The sequence below is a fragment of the Geotrypetes seraphini genome, chromosome 5 (assembly GCF_902459505.1).
Source record: "Geotrypetes seraphini chromosome 5, aGeoSer1.1, whole genome shotgun sequence".
NCBI lineage: Eukaryota > Metazoa > Chordata > Amphibia > Gymnophiona > Dermophiidae > Geotrypetes > Geotrypetes seraphini.
In genome coordinates, this window is record NC_047088.1 from 6,742,150 (window position 1) to 6,760,020 (window position 17,871).

The following is a 17,871-nucleotide window of genomic DNA, read 5'->3' on the forward strand; positions in this document are numbered from 1 at the left end:
ACCTTAGGCAGGAATTTCGGGTGAGTGCGGAGGACCACCTTGTCATGGTGGAATACTGTGAATGGTGGATCCGCCATCAATGCCTGGAGTTCGCTGACTCTGCGAGCGGACGTAAGGGCTACAAGGAAAAGCACTTTCCAGGTGAGATACTTCAGAGGGGCCCTGTTGAGTGGTTCAAACGGGGGCTTCATGAGATGGGAAAGGACTACATTGAGGTCCCAAACTACTGGGGGTGGTTTGAGAGGAGGGTTAACATGGAAGAGTCCTTTCATAAATCTGGCGACCACCGGATGGGCCGAGAGGGGTTTCCCTTGGAGGGGCTGGTGGAACGCCGCAATAGCGCTCAGGTGGACTCGTATGGATGTGGACTTGAGCCCAGATTGAGATAGGTGTAGGAGATAGTCCAGCACGGAGGATAAGGAAGCTCGCTGAGGTTCCTTTGACTTAGAACCACACCATGAGGAGAATCTGGTCCATTTCTGGGAGTAGCATTGTCGAGTGGCGGGCTTCCTGGAAGCTTCCAAGACCTCCCTCACTTCTTGTGAGAATTGGTGAGGGGTTACGTTGAGAGGAACCAAGCTGTCAGGTGGAGAGACTGCAGGTTGGGATGAAGTAGTGATCCTTGATGTTGAGTAAGCAGTGAAGGAAACACTGGAAGTGGTACTGGTTCCCTGCTGCTGAGTTGAAGTAGGAGGGAGAACCAAGGTTGTCTGGGCCACCGAGGAGCTATTAGAATCATGGTGGCCCGTTCGAGTTTCAGCTTGACCAGAGTCTTCTGGATCAGCGGGAATGGTGGGAACGCATATAGAAATCGTTTCCCCCAGTTCAGTAGAAAAGCATCTGCCTCGAGGCGATGAGGAGTGTAGATCCTGGAGCAAAACTGAGGCAGTTTGGCGTTGTGGGGAGCCGCAAAGAGGTCTATCTGAGGCGTCCCCCATTGCGTGAAGATTTGGTGAAGGGGGCTGGAATGGAGAGTCCATTCGTGCGGTTGTAGCAGATGGCTTAGTTTGTCTGCTAAGACGTTGTTCTCCCCCTGGATGTATACTGCTCTGAGTAGGGTGTTGTGGCGCACCGCCCAGTCCCAGACTCGTAGAGCTTCCTGGCAAAGGATGGCCGAGCCCGTGCCTCCTTGCTTGTTGATATAATACATGGCGGCCTGATTGTCTGTGCGAATGAGGATTACCATGTCGTGGAGTAGGTGTTGGAAAGCTTGGAGCGCATTGAAGATGGCTCTGAGTTCCAGTAGATTGATCTGGTGTAGTCTTTCCGCACTGGTCCAGAATCCTTGGGTGCGGAGACCCTCCAGGTGGGCCCCCCATGCGTAATTCGACGAATCGGTTGTGAGAACTTTCTGATGGGGGGGAGAGTGCATCAGCAAACCTCTGGATAGATTCGAAGAGGTCATCCACCAAAGTAGAGACTGCCGAAGAGCAGGTGTGACTAAGATGCGTTTGGATAGTGGATCGGACGTCTGATTCCACTGTGATGCCAGGGTCCACTGGGGGATCCTGAGGTGGAGTCTGGCAAAGGGTGTCACGTGTACTGTGGAGGCCATATGGCCCAGGAGCACCATCAGTTGTCTCGCCGGTAGGGTTTGGCGAGTAGCCACCGACTGGCAGAGATGAAGAAGAGACTCCATGCGTTGCCGGGGCAGGAATGCTCGGAGTCGGGTGGTGTCCAGGACCGCTCCGATGAAGGGGAGGGACTGGGTGGGTTGTAGATGAGACTTGGAGAAGTTGATCTCGAAGCCCAAATTCTGGAGGAAGTAGGTTGTAGCCAAGGCCGCCGAAGTGACCTCTGGGGCTGACGGGGCCTTGATGAGCCAGTCGTCGAGGTATGGGAATACCTGTAGACCCCTGTCCCGGAGTGCTGCGGCCACTACCACCAGGCACTTTGTGAAGACTCTGGGGGATGAAGATAGGCCGAATGGTAGCACTCGATACTGTAGGTGCAGATTTCCCACCCGAAATCTGAGGAACTTTCGGGAGGCCGGGTGAATGGGGATGTGAGTGTAGGCCTCCTTGAGATCCAGGGAGCATAACCAGTCGTTCTGCTCGAGGAGGGGGTATAGAGAAGCCAAAGTCAACATGCGAAACTTCTCCTTGACCAGGAACTTGTTGAGGGCCCGAAGGTCTAAAATGGGTCGCAGGTCGCCCGTTTTCTTCGGGACGAGGAAGTACCGGGAGTAAACCCTCGGTTCAATTGGTCTGACGGGACCGGCTCGACAGCCCGAAGCTGAAGTAAGGTTTGGACTTCCTGAAGAAGAAGGGCGGTCTGCGTCGAGCTTGAAGGATACTCTCTTGGAGGATGGTCCGGGGGGACCCGGTGGAATTGAAGAGAGTATCCTTCTCTTATGATGGTGAGGACCCATAGGTCCGTGGTTATGGCCTCCCATCGATGGTAAAAAAGATGGAGGCGGCCCCCTATGGGAGAGGCCGAGGTTATGCTCCCGGGAGGGGCGTCAAAAGGGCTGGGGAGCCTTAGGTACAGCCGGTGGCTGAGGTTTTTGCTGAGACTTCTGGGGAGGTTGTCTCTTCGCAGGCTGTCTCGCAGCAGGCGTTTGTCTGGGCATGTAACGCCGCTGGTAAATCAGGGGTGGCCTGGAAGGTCGAGACTGTTGAGGTTTGGGTTTGGGCCGCAGGATGGATTGAAAGGATTTTTCATGATCCGACAGCTTCTTGGTAACAGTTTCGATAGACTCATCGAACAGGTCAGCTCCAGCACATGGTACGTTGGCGAGTCTGTCCTGTAGGTTGGGATCCATATCGATAGTACGGAGCCATGCCAGGCGACGCATAGCTACCGCGCTTGCGGCGGCGCGTGCCGAGAGTTCGAATGCATCGAAGGAGGATTGCATCAGCTGGAGGCGTAATTGGGAGAGGGAGGCTACCACTTCCTCGAACTCGAATCGAGCTTGGTTGTCTATGAACGGAGTGAACTTGCGGAGCACCGGCAAGAAGAACTCCAGATAGGAAGAGAAAAAGAAGTTGTAGTTTAGCACCCGTGACGCCATCATGGAGTTTTGGTAGAATTTTCTACCAAATTTGTCCATTGTTCTCCCCTCTCGGCCCGGCGGTACAGAGGCGTAGACCTGGGAGGGATGAGAGCGTTTAAGGGAGGACTCGACCAGTAGGGATTGGTGGGAGAGTTGAGGGCCCTCGAACCCTTTATGGTGCACGATGCGGTATCGAGCATCGAGTTTGCTGGGGATCGCCGGTATGGAGTACGGTGTTTCGAAGCACTGCATGAAGGTCTGGTCCAGTAATTTATGCAAGGGGAGCCGAAGCGACTCCGTTGGAGGGTTAGGTAAATGCATGGTGTCCAGATACTCTTTGGAGTATCGGGAGCCCGTGTCAAGGGTCACATCTAGATCATCCGCCATTTGTCGGAGGAATGATGAGAAGGACAATTGTTCCGCCAGCGTCGGTCTGTGGGACGGGCTGGAGGAGGAGGAGGCCTCCAGGTCCGTGGACATCGGGGAGTGACAAGGAGAATCGGGCACCGGTGTCTCCTCGTACTCCGGGCCCCTCGGGGGGGACACCTCTGATGAGGAGTATCCCCTACGTTGCAGTTTTTTCTGCGGTGACACCTCCGAATGGCGTGAGGAGTGCCAGGATGAGTGTCTCGATCGGTGCCCGTCTCGGTGGCGGGACGGGGATCGGGATCGTCTGTGCATCGCATGGTCTCCCGAGGCCCCGAAGTGGATAGGGCTGGAAGCAGTGGATCGCAACTGGGTTTGCGATGCGGGTTCTTGCGATGCTACCCAAGTCTGGTAAGGAGTACGGAAGAACTCTTCCTGACTATGCCCAGGGCTTCGAGTATCGATCGGAGGTCTGGTCCCATGTTGGCGCGGAGGCGTAATGGGTTCTAATGGCGGCATATCGGTAAGCGAGGCTTGCCGCGCGGGCATCGCCGCCCTCCCCCGTTCGTCCTCGTCGGTTGTCGAGGTCGAACGGTGTGGGGGGAGGGGGGAGGGGGCGGACCGCCCCTTTGGACCGGTACCGGGAGGTCACCCTGTATGGCAGCGATGAGCCCGGGTCCGATGGTCTGCATGAGCTCAATGAATTGAGCTTCCAGCACGGACCGTAGCGAAGCCGATAAGGAGGGATCCGCACCGAAAGGGGGTCCTCCTGCACGGACATCGCGCTCCTTCGAGGCCGAGTGCTTCTGCTTAGTAGCTTTCGGCACTTTGATGACCATTGGTGGCACTGTGGAAGGAAGAGGTACCTGAACCGAGGAGACCGGGGCAGGCACCGACGTCGAGCTCGTGGATGGTGTCGGGGTGAGCGATGCCGGTTTCACCACACTCGATGCAGGAGGGGTCGATGCCGGTTTCGCCCGAACCGGGGAGGTATCAGATGAAGTGGAGGCTGAGGGATCCTTAGCTGCGTCCATCTTGAACATCGATTCCCACAATAGGCAACGCCGCTTGAATGAGCGTGCCGTAAGGGTAGAGCAAGGCCTGCACGATTTCGGGATGTGGTCAGGGCCCAAACACTGCAAACAGCGCCAGTGAGGGTCCGTGAGTGAAATCGCGCGTTGGCACTTGCTGCACTTTTTAAACCCGGTGATTGGCCGGGACATAGGCCGGAAAATCTCCGCCGCTAGGTCGAAACCAGTGGGCCTGAGCCACGTGGCCGGCCCGTTCGACCCGCCGGAGAAAATAATCTTCTTTTTTTTTTTTTTTTTTTACTGAAAAAGAAAAGAACTGTTAACTGTAACTAAAAGAAAGCGAAAACGCGGACAAGGAAGGCAAATTTAACTGAATTCAGCTAGCGCATGAAGAAGTTGAACTTCTCAGCTCCGCGGAAAAGAAAGAACTGAGGAGACACGCCCGGATCTCCGGGTAGGAAGGCACCGGCGCATGCGCGGTGCGGGCATCTAGAAACTTTAAGTTTCTACAAGCAACACGTGCTTGTGAGACGTCCGTACCGGGGCTCTGTCTGATGACATCATCCACTAGTGAGAATACCTGCCTGCTTGTCCTGGGATAATGTCATTGATACAGTTAAGGGGAACGATTTATCAGCTGGCTAGGTTGGAGAGCAGAGGAGTAGGGTTAACGATTGAAAGCTATATCAAAAAGGTAGGTTTTCAGTCTATTTTTAAACAAGGTAAGGGAAGGGGCTTGGCGGACAAACTCAGGTAATTTATTCCAGGAATAGGGGGCAGCTAGATGAAAGGAACGAAGTCTGGAATTGGCAGTGGAGGAGAAAGGCACAGCTAAGAGCAGCTTATCTGAAGAACAGAGATCTCTGGGAGGTGTATAAAGAGAGAGAAGAGAGGAGAGATAGTGAGGGGCAGCAGAATGAACACACTTGTAGGTCAGCAATAGGAGCTTGAACTGTATGCGATGGCGGAAAGGGAGCCAATGAAGTGATTTAAAGAGACTGGTGGCATGAGTGTAGTGATGTTGGTAGAAGATGAGTCGTTCAGCAGAGTTTTGCACAGATTGCAGGAGGGAGAGATGGCACTGCAGTAGACAAGTTGGAAGTAGATTGAGGTTATGAGAGCATGGACAAGAGTCCAGGTAGTGTGCTCAGAGAAGAAGGGGTGAATTCTGGTGATGTTGTAGAGATAGAAGTGACAGGTTTTAGCAGTTTGTTGGATGTACATACAAAATAAGAGGTTGCAATTGAAGACGACTCCAAGGTTGCGAGCAGTGGAGAGTAGAATGATGACAGTATTATTTACCGAGACAGACCGGAGGAAGAAGAGCACAGGGTTTAGAAGGAAAGAGGAGCAGCTCAGTCTTGGACATGTTTAGTTTTACATGACTGCAGAACATCAAGGCAGCAATGTCAGCCAAACAGAAAGAGGAAGACAGACAAAAATATCTGGGAAAGTTAAGAGAGGATGATCAGGAAGTCAGGAAAGCAAAGATACAAATGGAAGAAAAAATATCTGACATGGTAAAACAGGGAGACAAAACATTTTTTAGATATATCAGTGAAAGGAAGAAGTACAAAAGTGGCATTGTGAGGCTCAAAAGTGAAGGGAGGAATATGTGGAAGCTGATAAAGAAAAGGCTGAATTGCTTAACAAATATTTTTGTTCTGTGTTCATGGCTGAAGATCCGGGAGCAGGACCACAGAAGACAAATGCAAATAGGGATGGTGGAGTGGTAGAACCTGATTGATTTTCAGAGGAGCTAGCTAAATTAAAGGTAGACAAAGCGATGGGACCGGATGGTGTACATTTGAGGGTGCTGAAGGAAAATAGGGAAGTTCTGGTGGTTCTGCTGACTGACCTTTTCAATGCTTCTCTAGAGTTGGGAGTGGTACCAGAGGATTGGAGAAGGGCGGATGTGGAAGTAAGGAAGAAGTAGGGAATTACAGGCCAGTAAGTCTGACTTCTGTGGTAAGCAAATTAATGGAAATGCTTTTAAAACAGAGAATGGTGAAGTTTCTGGATTCCGGTGGATTACAGGACCAGAGGCAACATGGATTCACTACAGGTAGGTCTTGTCAGACAAATATGATCAATTTCTTTGACGGGGTGACCAGAGCATTGGATAGAGGATGTGTGCTAGATGTGGTGGGTTTAGATTTTAGGAAAGCCTTTGACAGTGTTCCACACAGATGTCTAATAAATAAACTGAGTGCTCTTTGGATGAGCCCCAAAGTGATGGTCTGGGTTAGGAACTGGTTAAGTGGAAGACGACAGAGAGTAGTGGTCAATGGAGATCGCTGTGAGGAAAGGGCTGTTACCAGTGGTGTGCCTCAAGGTTCTGTTCTTGGGCCTGTTCTTTTTAACATTTTTATAAGCAATATTGCTGAAGGGCTGTCGGGTAAGTTTGGCCTCTTTGTGGATGATACCATAATCTGCAATAGAGTAGACACTTCAGATGGTGTGAATAAGAACATAAAGAACATAAGAAACGCCTTCACCGGATCAGACCTAGGTCCATCTTGTCCGGCGATCTGCACACGCGGAGGCCCAGTTAGGTGCTCCTTGTTGGAGACCCGGGTTTCCCTATCCCCGGCTATGATTTGCAAGAAGGTGTGCATCCAACTTGTGCTTGAAACCCTGAACACTAGTCTCCTCCACAAGCTCCTCTGGGAGAGCATTCCAAGCGCTCACCACTCGCTGTGTGAAAAAGAACTTCCTGATATTTGTCTTGAACCTGCTGCCACACAGTTTCAGGCCATGACCTCTTGTCCGTGTCACGTCTGAATAAGTCAGTAATGCTTCTTTCTGGTCTATTATGTCAAATCCTTTTAATATTTTAAAAGTCTCTATCAAATCCCCTCTCAATCTTCTCTTTTCGAGGGTGAACAGTCCCAGTTTTCTGAGGCGTTCCTGGTAGCTCAAATTCTCCATACCTTTGACTAGTTTCGTGGCTCGCCTCTGCACCCTCTCCAGCAGAGTTATATCTTTCTTGAGGTATGGAGACCAGTACTGGACACAGTATTCTAAGTGTGGTCTGACCATTGCTCTGTAAAGTGGCATTATGACGTCCTCCGACCTACTCGTAATCCCTTTTTTAATCATACCCAACATCCTGTTAGCTTTCTTTGCTGCCGCCGCGCATTGAGCCGATGGTTTTAGGGTTCTGTCTATCAGGACTCCCAAGTCCCTTTCTTGTTCGCATTCGGTTAATGTCACTCCCAATAATCTATATTCATGTTCTTTGTTCTTCTTTCCCAGATGCATCACCTTGCATTTGTCTATATTGAAATTCATTTGCCACTTTATTGCCCATTCCAGCTGATTCAGATCCTTCTGAAGATCCTCGCAGTCCCTTGGAGAGCCAACCCCCCGACATAGCTTTGTATCATCTGCAAACTTGATTATATTGCACGTCGTTCCCTCCTCAAGGTCATTTATAAAAATGTTGAACAAGATGGGCCCAAGAACCGAGCCCTGGGGCACGCCACTAGTCACCTTCTCCTAATCCGAGAATTTCCCATTTATGATCACCCTCTGTTTTCTGTTCTCTAGCCATTTGCCGATCCATCTGAAATTTGGGAGCTAAAATTTAATGCTAAGAAATGCAAGGTCATGCATTTGGGCTGCAAAAACCCTAGGGAATGTTACAGTTTAAGGGGTGAAGAAGAAAAGCGGGATTTGGGTATAATTTTATGTGAAAGTCTTAAATTGGCCAAACAGATTGAAAAGGTGAAGGCGAAAGCTAGAAGGATGCTAGGGTGCATAGGAAGAGGTTTGGCCAGTAGGAAAAAGGAGGTATTGATGCTCCTGTATAAGACTCTGGTGAGACCTCATTTAGAATATTGTGTACATTTCTGGAAACCACATCTTCAAAAAGATATAAAAAGGATGGAGTCAGTCCATAGGAGGGCTACTAAGATGGTGTGTGGTCTGTGTCAGAAGGCGTATTGGGGCAGACTTAAAGATCTCAATCTGTATACTTTAGAGGAAGAGTGGAAGAGGGGAGATATGATAGAGATGTTTAAATACCTATGTGCATGAGTCGAGTTTCTTTCAATTGAAAGGAAGCTCTGCAATAGGATGGTGGTAGGCTCTGGAGTAATCAAAGGAAATACTTTTTTTCAGAAAGGGTGGTAGATGCGTGGAACAGTCTCCTGGAAGAAGTGGTGGAAACAGAGACTGTGTCTGAATTCAAGAAGGTATGGAATAGGTACATGGGATCGCTTATAGAGAGGAAGAGTTAATGGTTACTGCGGATGGGCCTTTATCTGCCAGTTACTTTTTCATATCTACATCATGGGCTCCTTTTACGAAGGTGCGCTAGCATTTTTAACGTATGCACCGGATTAGCATGTGCTATAGTGAGCACTAGCCGTAAAACTACCGCCTGCTATTCCGCGCGTTAAGGCCCTTCGTAAAAGGAGCCCCATATCTCCCTCACCCGCCTTTCTTCCAAAGTATACATACTAAGGTCTTTAAGTCTGTCCCTATATGCTTTATGATGAAGGACTTTGACCATTTTAGCAGCCACCCTCTGGACCGAGTCTGTCCTGTAAAATTCGTTTTGAAGGTGCAGTCTCCAAAACTATACGCCCTAGGCAGAGGAACGCTTTTTCATTTGGGGGGCGCAAAGGCTCCGCCCTAGCTCCAGCAGGATCCTGTGACACAACCTCTCTCTCCAGCTCCCAAGTCCTCTGCCTACCTTCCCCGGTCGCCCCGGAAGTCTTCAAATGATCACACCCAACTACCACTGCTACTATTTATTATTTCTATAGCGTTGAACATTTTAACATACAATAGACAGTTCTGCTCAGAAGAGCTTACAATCTAATTTAGATAGGACATTTCAGGGTTGGGGAGATTATGGTAGAGGAAATGATACAGTGGGTCTAGGCATCTGACAGCAGTGAGTGGGAGTTAAGAGTTGAAAACAGATTTTTAAAAAGTGGGCTTTTAGCTTGGATTTGAACACTGCTAGGGACACGCCAAGTCCCATTCCTCACAACAATGTTAAAAAGAACTGGCCCCAAATCCTAATCTTGTGGTACACCACTGGTAACATCTTTTTCCTTACAGACAGTTCCTCTTAAGACCTACCCTTTGTCACCTTCTACTCAACTGGTTCCAACTCAGCCAGTCATTTTAGGGCATATACCAAGGTCACTTAGGCTTTGCCCTCCCTCAATGCAACTGTCTGGTCACAGAGTCAAAGAAACTAATCAGATTTGTTTGACAAGACCTGCCTCTTCTAAAAATCAGACTGCCTTGGATCCTTCACCTCACTATTCTCTGTTTCAGAAGCATTTCCATTAATGTATCCAGCCTGTAGTTCCCAACCTGAGAAGAAGGACCTTTTTCTAGTCCTCCGGAACCACTCCTGACTCTAGAGAAATACTGAAAAGGTCAGACCTGCCAGAACTTCTCTCTATCCTTTAGTTTAGCTCGCTTCTCGTGAACACAACCCTTTGAAAATCGTTCAGTATATACCACACTTCCATTCCTATTTGGTTTTGTCTTCTGTGGCCCTTTCCCAGTCCATCATATGTGAACACAAGACAGAAATATTTATTAAGCAAGTCTACCTTATCCTTAACAGTTTCTTCCTCTTCACTCATGAGCCTCACAATGCCACCTTTGCACTTCCTCCTATCACTAATGTTTCTAAAGAAATGTCTTATTCCCCCCTCCCCCCCTTTTACTTTATTGGTTGCTTATTTTCTCCCATTTATATCTTTGCCTTCCTGACTACTTTACCACAGTAACATACTAAATGATGCTAGATAAAGATCTGAACGGTCCATCCAGCCCGCCCTACAGTCGGTGGTCATCATAAGGCATGTGGGGACGGACTTAAAGATCTCAATATGTACACTTTGGAGGGAAGATATGATACAGATGTTTAAATACCTACATGGCATAAACGTGCATAAGGCAAACTTCTTTCATTTGAAAGGACATAGGATGAAGTTTAGAGATGATAGGAGTAATCTAAGGAAATACTTTTTTTACAGAAAGGGTGGCAGGTCCGTGGAACAGTCTCCTGGTAGAGGTGGTGGAGACAAAGACTGTGTCTGAATTTAAGAAACCATGGGACAGGCACGTGGGATCTCTTAGGGCAGTGGTTCCCAACCCTGTCCTGGAGGATCACCAGTCAGTCAGGTTTTCAGGATAGCCCTAATGAATATGCATGAAAGAGATTTGCATATAATGGAGGCTCCATGTATATTCATTAGGGCTATCCTGAGAACCTGACTGTATGGTGGTCCTCCAGAACAGGGTTGAGGACCACTGTCTTAGGGAGAGGAGGAGATAGTGGATGTGGCAGATGGGCAAATTTGCCTTTATCTGCCATCATATTTTTATGATTAAATTGTCTTTCTTTGGTAGTTCTGGAAAATAGACCATAGATGTCCACCCTGCACCATCTTTGGGTTCCAACTGCTAGAGTTGCCATTGAAGTCCACTGCAGCCACTCCTAAACTGTTTTGTCATATACGGGACACAGGCTTTGCAAGTCTGCTTTAGTTCTTCACAGCTGGAGTCAACATATCAAACACATATGCAACCATTTAAATTTTGTCTTTTATACCATTCATTTTCTAATTAGAGATCCTTTGTGTCTATTCCATGCCTTTTTGAATTCTGTCACTGTTCATCTCTACTACCTCCCTTGGGAGGGGATTCCAGGCATCGACCACCCTCTCCATGAGAAAGAATTTCCTGACATGATTCTTTGTTTGTACCAGATATTGTTGCCTGTCTTCCTCTTTCTGCAATCTTGTAGTTTATGAAGGGCTAGTCAAAAATCTTCAATTACTAAGATATATTTGTGCATGCAAAGATTCAACTTGTCCAAGTCATGGTATTTTCAATGATGGATGTGAAAGTTGGACAATGAAGAAACATGACAGAAAGAAAATTGATGCCTTTAAATTATAATGCCGGAGAAGAATACTGCACATTTTGTGGACTGCACAAAGAACAAATCAATTGGTATTGGAGAAGCTCAAACTTAAGCTTTCCTTGGAAACTCAAATAACAAGACTTCAGTTTTCATATGTTGGACACATCATATGAAGAGACAGATAATTAGAGAAAGACATCAGGCTTGGAAAGGTTGAAAGTCATTACGAAAGAGGAAGCCCACCAATCTGATGGCTTGATACAATGAACCCTATGATTGAAGGCTCAATAAAAGGGCAGAGCACCTATCCAGAGGTCACCATGAATTGACAGCACTTAACAACAAGAAGAAGATGTTGAATCAAAGTTTGGAAAGCCCTGCCCTATAGACAGAAATGCAAGGAACTCAAAATGGACTTACTATGAGAAAGGGAAATACGACAGAAACATTTTAAATTTTTAGCAGGTTTTAATAACATACATAGAAGATATTTTTTCCATAAAAGTAGAAATTCAAAGATACGGAATCATAATAGAGTATGAATTTGGAGGGAGAAATTATAAAGAAAAACTGTTTCACAGAGGGAGTGATAAATACATGGAGAAAAGTACCAGCAAAGATGGTGAAAACCAAAACTGGCAGAATTTAAGTCTGCTTGGGATAGATAAGGAAACTTTGATCTGTGATTCAGTAATAACAGTATATCAAGACCCAATTTAAAAACAGTGGAGAGGGTGGTGCAGTGGTTAGAGCCACAGCCTCAGCACCCTGAGGTTGTGGGTTCAAATCCCCCACTGCTCCCTGTGACCCTGGACAAGTCACTTAATCCTCCACTGCCCCAGGTACATTAGATAGATTGTGAGCCCACTGGGACAGAAAGGGAAAATGCTTCAAGTACCTGGATGTAAACCACTTTGAATGTAAAGTGGTTTACTATCCCCAAGTAAGAACAGGGGTGGAAGACATTGGATGAATGTGGGGGTCTTGGTTGCTTTAGATATGTAAATGTGTGTTACTTGTCTAGATAGAATAGTAAAGGACAAAAAGGGGAGATGATCAAGCCAAGTTGGACTTGGAGTGTTGTCCAGGAGACATAACCGGTGCTTAGCTGCAGATATTTACGATGCTACTGTGATGCTTATTTGGGGATGGGTATTTTGATTTTGCTCCAATTTCTGTGTCAAAAGAAAAAACTCATTAGAGCTTTGTATCAGACATCGACTGAAAGCTTTTCTTTGGATGATAGAAAATGATCCCGATGCAATTTCCCCCCAAGTAAAAATTCTATTCCTTGCATGCCTGCCAAACACAGAAAGCTCTTAATTTTGTTTTTACCCTTCAGGTAATAGGAGATGCTCTGTCTAACTAGGCAATGACCAAGTGAAGGTTCCAAACAGAACTGTTTAATTCACCTGGAATGAACTCTGAGTGCATCTCACCCCGACCATGGAGTCAAGGCTTTCAATGAGAAGGAGCTGATAGTCAAGGGATTTATGCTGCTAATTTGGGGCACCTTTACTAAGGGAGAAACTCTATATAAGCACATAAGCATTGCCTCTGCCGAGTCAGACCATAGGTCCATCATGCCCAGCAGTCCGCTCCCGCGGCCCCCCAGGTGTCCAAAAACACAGTATCTGGACACTAGACCCTACGTTGACACCATATTAAAAGGCACCTTGACACGCCACCTACGATATTATATAAGTTTGGCGCTCATTCCCACATGCATTAAGGTGCTCACTTATAGAACAGCACCTGTGTAGTTAGGCACCGAATTGCCTTTTACCCCCGTTTGGGTACCTAACTTCCATCTGAGTGCCTAACTTGTGGCCCATTCTATAGAAATAGACGGCCATTTTTGATAGGATGTCTAAGTTCGACTTTGGACGTTTCTCGCAAGACATCCAAATATCACGTGGAAGAATTGGCCATTTTCAAACCCACAAAATGTCTAACCTTTTTTTTACCAGAATGTTTTTTAATAGATGTTTTTTCTGGCTAGACATCTAATTTTTTTTTCCATTATCGAAAAAAAGTCCAAATTAAAAACATCCAACATAAGCCATTTGTATGTAGGAGGGACCATCATTATTAATGGACTGGTCACACAGATATGCCTGCAGAGCAGTGGGGTACCCTAGGGGGGCACTGCTGTGAACTTCACAATAAGGGTGTCAGGTATACATGTAATGTAATGTAATGTATTTTATTTCTTATATACCGCTAATCCGTTAGGTTCTAAGCGGTTTACAGAAAATATACATTAGGGTGCATTAAAATTGTAAGTAAGATAGGTACTTAGAAATTCCCTTACTGTCCCGAAGGCTCACAATCTAACTAAAGTACCTTGAGAGTAATAAAGAAGAGAAAAATAGAGATAGAGGAAAAGATAAGAAAATAAACATTCTGACAGGTTGAAGAGAGGAGAGATAGGAATAGATGCAGAAGGGAGGAACCGTTGAACAATAGAATTCTGGGGAAATTTAAATGATAAAAATAAAACAAAACAAGTGGCAAAACAATAAATGAGATTAAAATAATTCATAAACTGGAAAGAAAAATAAAATCAAAACATAGTCTTCAATCCACGGTTTCAGCGTCAGTGATGGAGTGGAGCAAGTTAGTAAGTGAGTAAGGAGACTGCTTCAGAAGAGGTTGATGGTAATTGTAGGAATTTCTCTGCTGCGAAAAGCCGCCTGGTGCTGGTGTTGGTGCTATTGGGGGCTGGCAGGGGACCCCTGTTTTGCTGCTGCTGCTGAGGTAACGAGATCTGAGTCGAAAAGGGGCTACTGAAGCCGGGCATGTTCATCGCAGCACATGGCTTGTGCGACACCAGCGAGAAACTCTGGAAAAAAGCCGGGCTAATGGACGATGGGATCCCAGGGTAGAAGTTCTCAGTCTCCGGGCCGGGCAAAGCATTGATCTGGTCGTTGTCACCAGGGTTAGGTGCGCCGGAGACAAGAGGAGGCGGCGAAAAGGTCTGTACCGACCACAGGGTGCTGAAGCCGGTCATAGGGGGTGAGGTGGAGCCTCCCAGGGCCGGGGGACCGGCCATCTCTTGTCTCGGCAGTTCGCTGAAGCCGGCGCTTCCTAAGCCTCCGCCGCCACAACTCAGCAGGTGATTCCCGGGGGGCTTCAGAACGATCTTGGCTGTGGCCTGCAGATAGGCAGTGGCAGCGGACGACGACGGCGGCGACACCACAATGGCCTCCGTGCCGGAGAGCTCGTCGGCCGTGTGCAACAGCATCTTGTCGGGGCTGTTCAGCCTCAGCTCGCTATTGTGTTCGGGTTTGGGCGACAGGTACTGCGGGATCAGGTGACTGAAGTCCCTCGGCTGCTGCTGAGACGATTTGCCACTAAACCTCAGTCGCTGCCAACCTCCGACCTCGACCACTGTAGAAGGCCACCAAGACCGTTGCATGCGGGCCAAACCGCCAAGAAAAGACAGTAGGCTCCAAATTTAAAACAATAAGATCAATAAAAAATGATTGAATCGTGAGCCCTCCAAACTTCCCTGAAAACCTACTGTGCCTACCTGTCTACCACCCCAATAGTCCTTATGCTTGCAGGTGTCACCTATATGGCAAGTACAGTAGGGTTTTGGTGGGCTCACACTTTCCACCCAAGTGTACTAGTTAGGGTGCCATATGGGCCTGGGTCCTCTTCTCTGCAGTCCACTGCACTGCCCACCAGGCTACTCCAGAGACCTGCTTGCAGCTCTGCTAAGACTGGCCATAGCATCTGCAGATGTCATAGAGACAGATATGTACTTTCTTGCAGATATTTGGGGGGTAGGAGGGGGTCAGTGACCACTGGGGTAGTGTGTGGGGCACAACAGAGGAGTTGTGAGGATAAGATGGCAATAATTCAGGAACGGGTGTAAAATTCAAGATACACTTTATTGATTGTAGCACTGCGAAGACTCGACACTGACAGTGTTTCGGTGTCTTTGCCTTTGTCAAGAGTCTCAAAGGCTTTTTACTTTATCACAGGTCAATGTAAGGAGCGGACAGAGCAGTAAGTGGTGTCCATATCCTCACGACTCCTCTGTTGTGCTGTGCTCTTCTTGACGGTGAGGCCGCCTTGGGCTTTTTTCTTCAGTGTCTTCACGTAGTGCGGTGGGGGCCATATTTTCATTCCTCCAGTGATCATCTTGTCAGTTAAGGCAACTTTTTGGTCCTTATTTGTGTTAAAAACAGGTCTAGCCCAAAACATCCAAATTGTGCCTTGGACGTTTTATAAAATGTTTAATTATCGCTGTTAAACATCCAAGTGCTAAGCCTGCCTTAATCCTGACCAAAACATGTCTAACATACACCGTTAAGATTTAGAGGCACTGGAGACAAAATGACCAGAAAGACGTCTAAAAAGTCAGTTTCGAAAATGCTCACTTGGATGTTTTGACTAGTAAGACGTCCAAGTGCCAGTTTATGCTGTCTTTTTTTGAAAATGATCCCCTTAGGCGGTGAACACACAAGGCGTGTGATAATTGTTGGGCACGTACCCTGCATGTCCTTTGCAGTTCCCAGAGGGCATTCAACCTGTTGCAACTAGCACGGATGCACTTCTCTTGAGGAGGCAGTAGGTGATTACCACGTGTGAACTGCAGAATGCAGCCCTGCCCTTTCTCTCTCCATGATCCGTCTAGGTCTCACCCCCTAACACAACATGCAGTTAACCCACGGATTAACACTCACTGTCATGGCAACATGACAACCATTACTTTGCTTGTGCGCTAACAGTTATCACAAGCTAATTCATGTAGTAACTACGTACTGTACTTTACTGAGTTTTGCTGAGAAATTTACTAGGGCTGAGTCCATAACTTTACACTCAAATTTTCCCTAAACTCCGAGATATAAGAGCATAAAAAGTTGGTGAAAACAGGGACAGATGTAGGGATATATTTTCAGCACTAGACTTACAAATCTAGGCAAATTAATGACCAGTGTAAATTCATAAGCACAACTTTTAAGATTCATTTTCAACTGAACACACTTATGCTGAAAGTAGGGCACCAGTTCAGGACCCCTGAATTTGAGCACCAAGATTTTACCTGTACAGATGAAGCCAGGCAAGCCTCCATAGATAATGGTCATCATTGTCCCGGTAACATGAAAGGTACACTGGTCTGCACTTCCAGGCAGTATTGCTTGCACGGAATCCGGTGGCGACACCGCTCTTGTGTCACATTAAAATACTCAGAGCATCAGCCAGGCTTTGTAGGACAGCCTAGGGTGAAAAAGAGAGAGAACATTATATAGCAACAATTAGGTCAAAGACACAAATCAGACCCTGCCTTGGATCCTTCACCCTCACTATTCTCTGTTTCAGAAGCAATTCCGTTAATGTATTCACCAAGAGGTCAGTAGTTCCCAACCTGAGGAGAGGGACCCTTTTCTAGTCCTCTGGAACATACTCCTGACTCTAGAGAAATACTGAAAAGGTCAGACCTGCCAGAACTTCTCTCTGTCCTTTAGTTTAGACTCACTCCTCATGAACACAACCCTTTGAAAATCGTTCAGTCTATACCACCCTTCCATTCCTATTTGGTTTTGTCTTCTGTGGAGAAGCTTAATCTGGGGAGAGGGTAAGAGATTCCGCGTCGGGAAACTCTTGGGGAGGAGCAACGTACAAGAAATAGAGGACAGTCTGTCTAATTTTGTCCTTGCATCATTTTGATGTTTTCCATAATATTAATTCCAGTGTAATTGTCCCGTTTCTGCTCTTGCTGTTGACATTTTCGGCTGTAATTTCTCTTCATTTTTGCACTCCAGGGCAGAGAAGCCTCCCCCCCCCATCACGATCTCTTCCTTCAGCTAGTTCTCATCCTCTCTTTTCTCTCCCTCAAAATCAGATGGTAGAAGAAAGTTGCTTTAACCCATTGCTACTCCACGTTTGAAGGTTTCCTTTTTTTCTCTTCCATTCCTAATGACAATTGTGGTTCCTGCCCCACGGACACATGAAACATTTCATCAGATTACTATGTAGAAATAAAAAGAAATCAGGTGATAGCTTTTTATTGGACTAGAGTATGGTTAGATTAGCTTTTGAAGGTAATTCTTTTTCAGATCAGAGATACGCAAATGGAAGCCAATTATCAATATATAAGAGTAAAACATCAAAGTATCAGATTATTATGAATTGCAGTGTTGGATTAACCAGTGTCAGCAGCCCCATATGTCACCAGATCTCCCACCTGCTATGTGCTCTGACCTACAGGCCAGCATCATGAAAGCAGAGTAGGGCCCCCTAGTGAGCCAAAATCATGGCTGACCTCTATACACTATATACCGTGTTTCCCCCAAAATAGGAGTGTCATATTAATTTTGGGCCCAAAAAACGCACTAGGTCTTATTTCTGGGGTATGCACATGTCATCTCTCCCTTCTTCTCCTTCACCCCAATTCTTCCTCTGTCCTTTCTCTCTCCCACATGTGCAGCATCTTTCCTCCCCTCCCTCCCATCCCTTGTGCAACAGAACCCTTGAGCACACTCCCACTGCTCAGCCGAACCCCTGCTGACCCTCCATCCTTCCCTCCCCGCCGACCGCGAGTGAACCCCTACCTTCACCCC

At 47.1% G+C, this 17,871-nt stretch overlaps 1 protein-coding gene across 1 annotated transcript in view; it reads right to left on the reverse strand.

Annotated features, from left to right (window-relative positions):
• LOC117361281 (transmembrane protein FAM155B-like) overlaps nucleotides 1–16,513 on the reverse strand; it is a 42,833-nt gene extending 26,320 nt beyond the window's left edge. Inside the window, exon 1 of the mRNA XM_033946414.1 lies at nucleotides 16,353–16,513. Coding sequence (XP_033802305.1) covers nucleotides 16,353–16,398 — 46 coding nt within the window. The 5' untranslated portion in view covers nucleotides 16,399–16,513. The remainder of the gene's footprint in view (nucleotides 1–16,352) is intronic.
• Nucleotides 16,514–17,871: the final 1,358 nt, after the last annotated feature.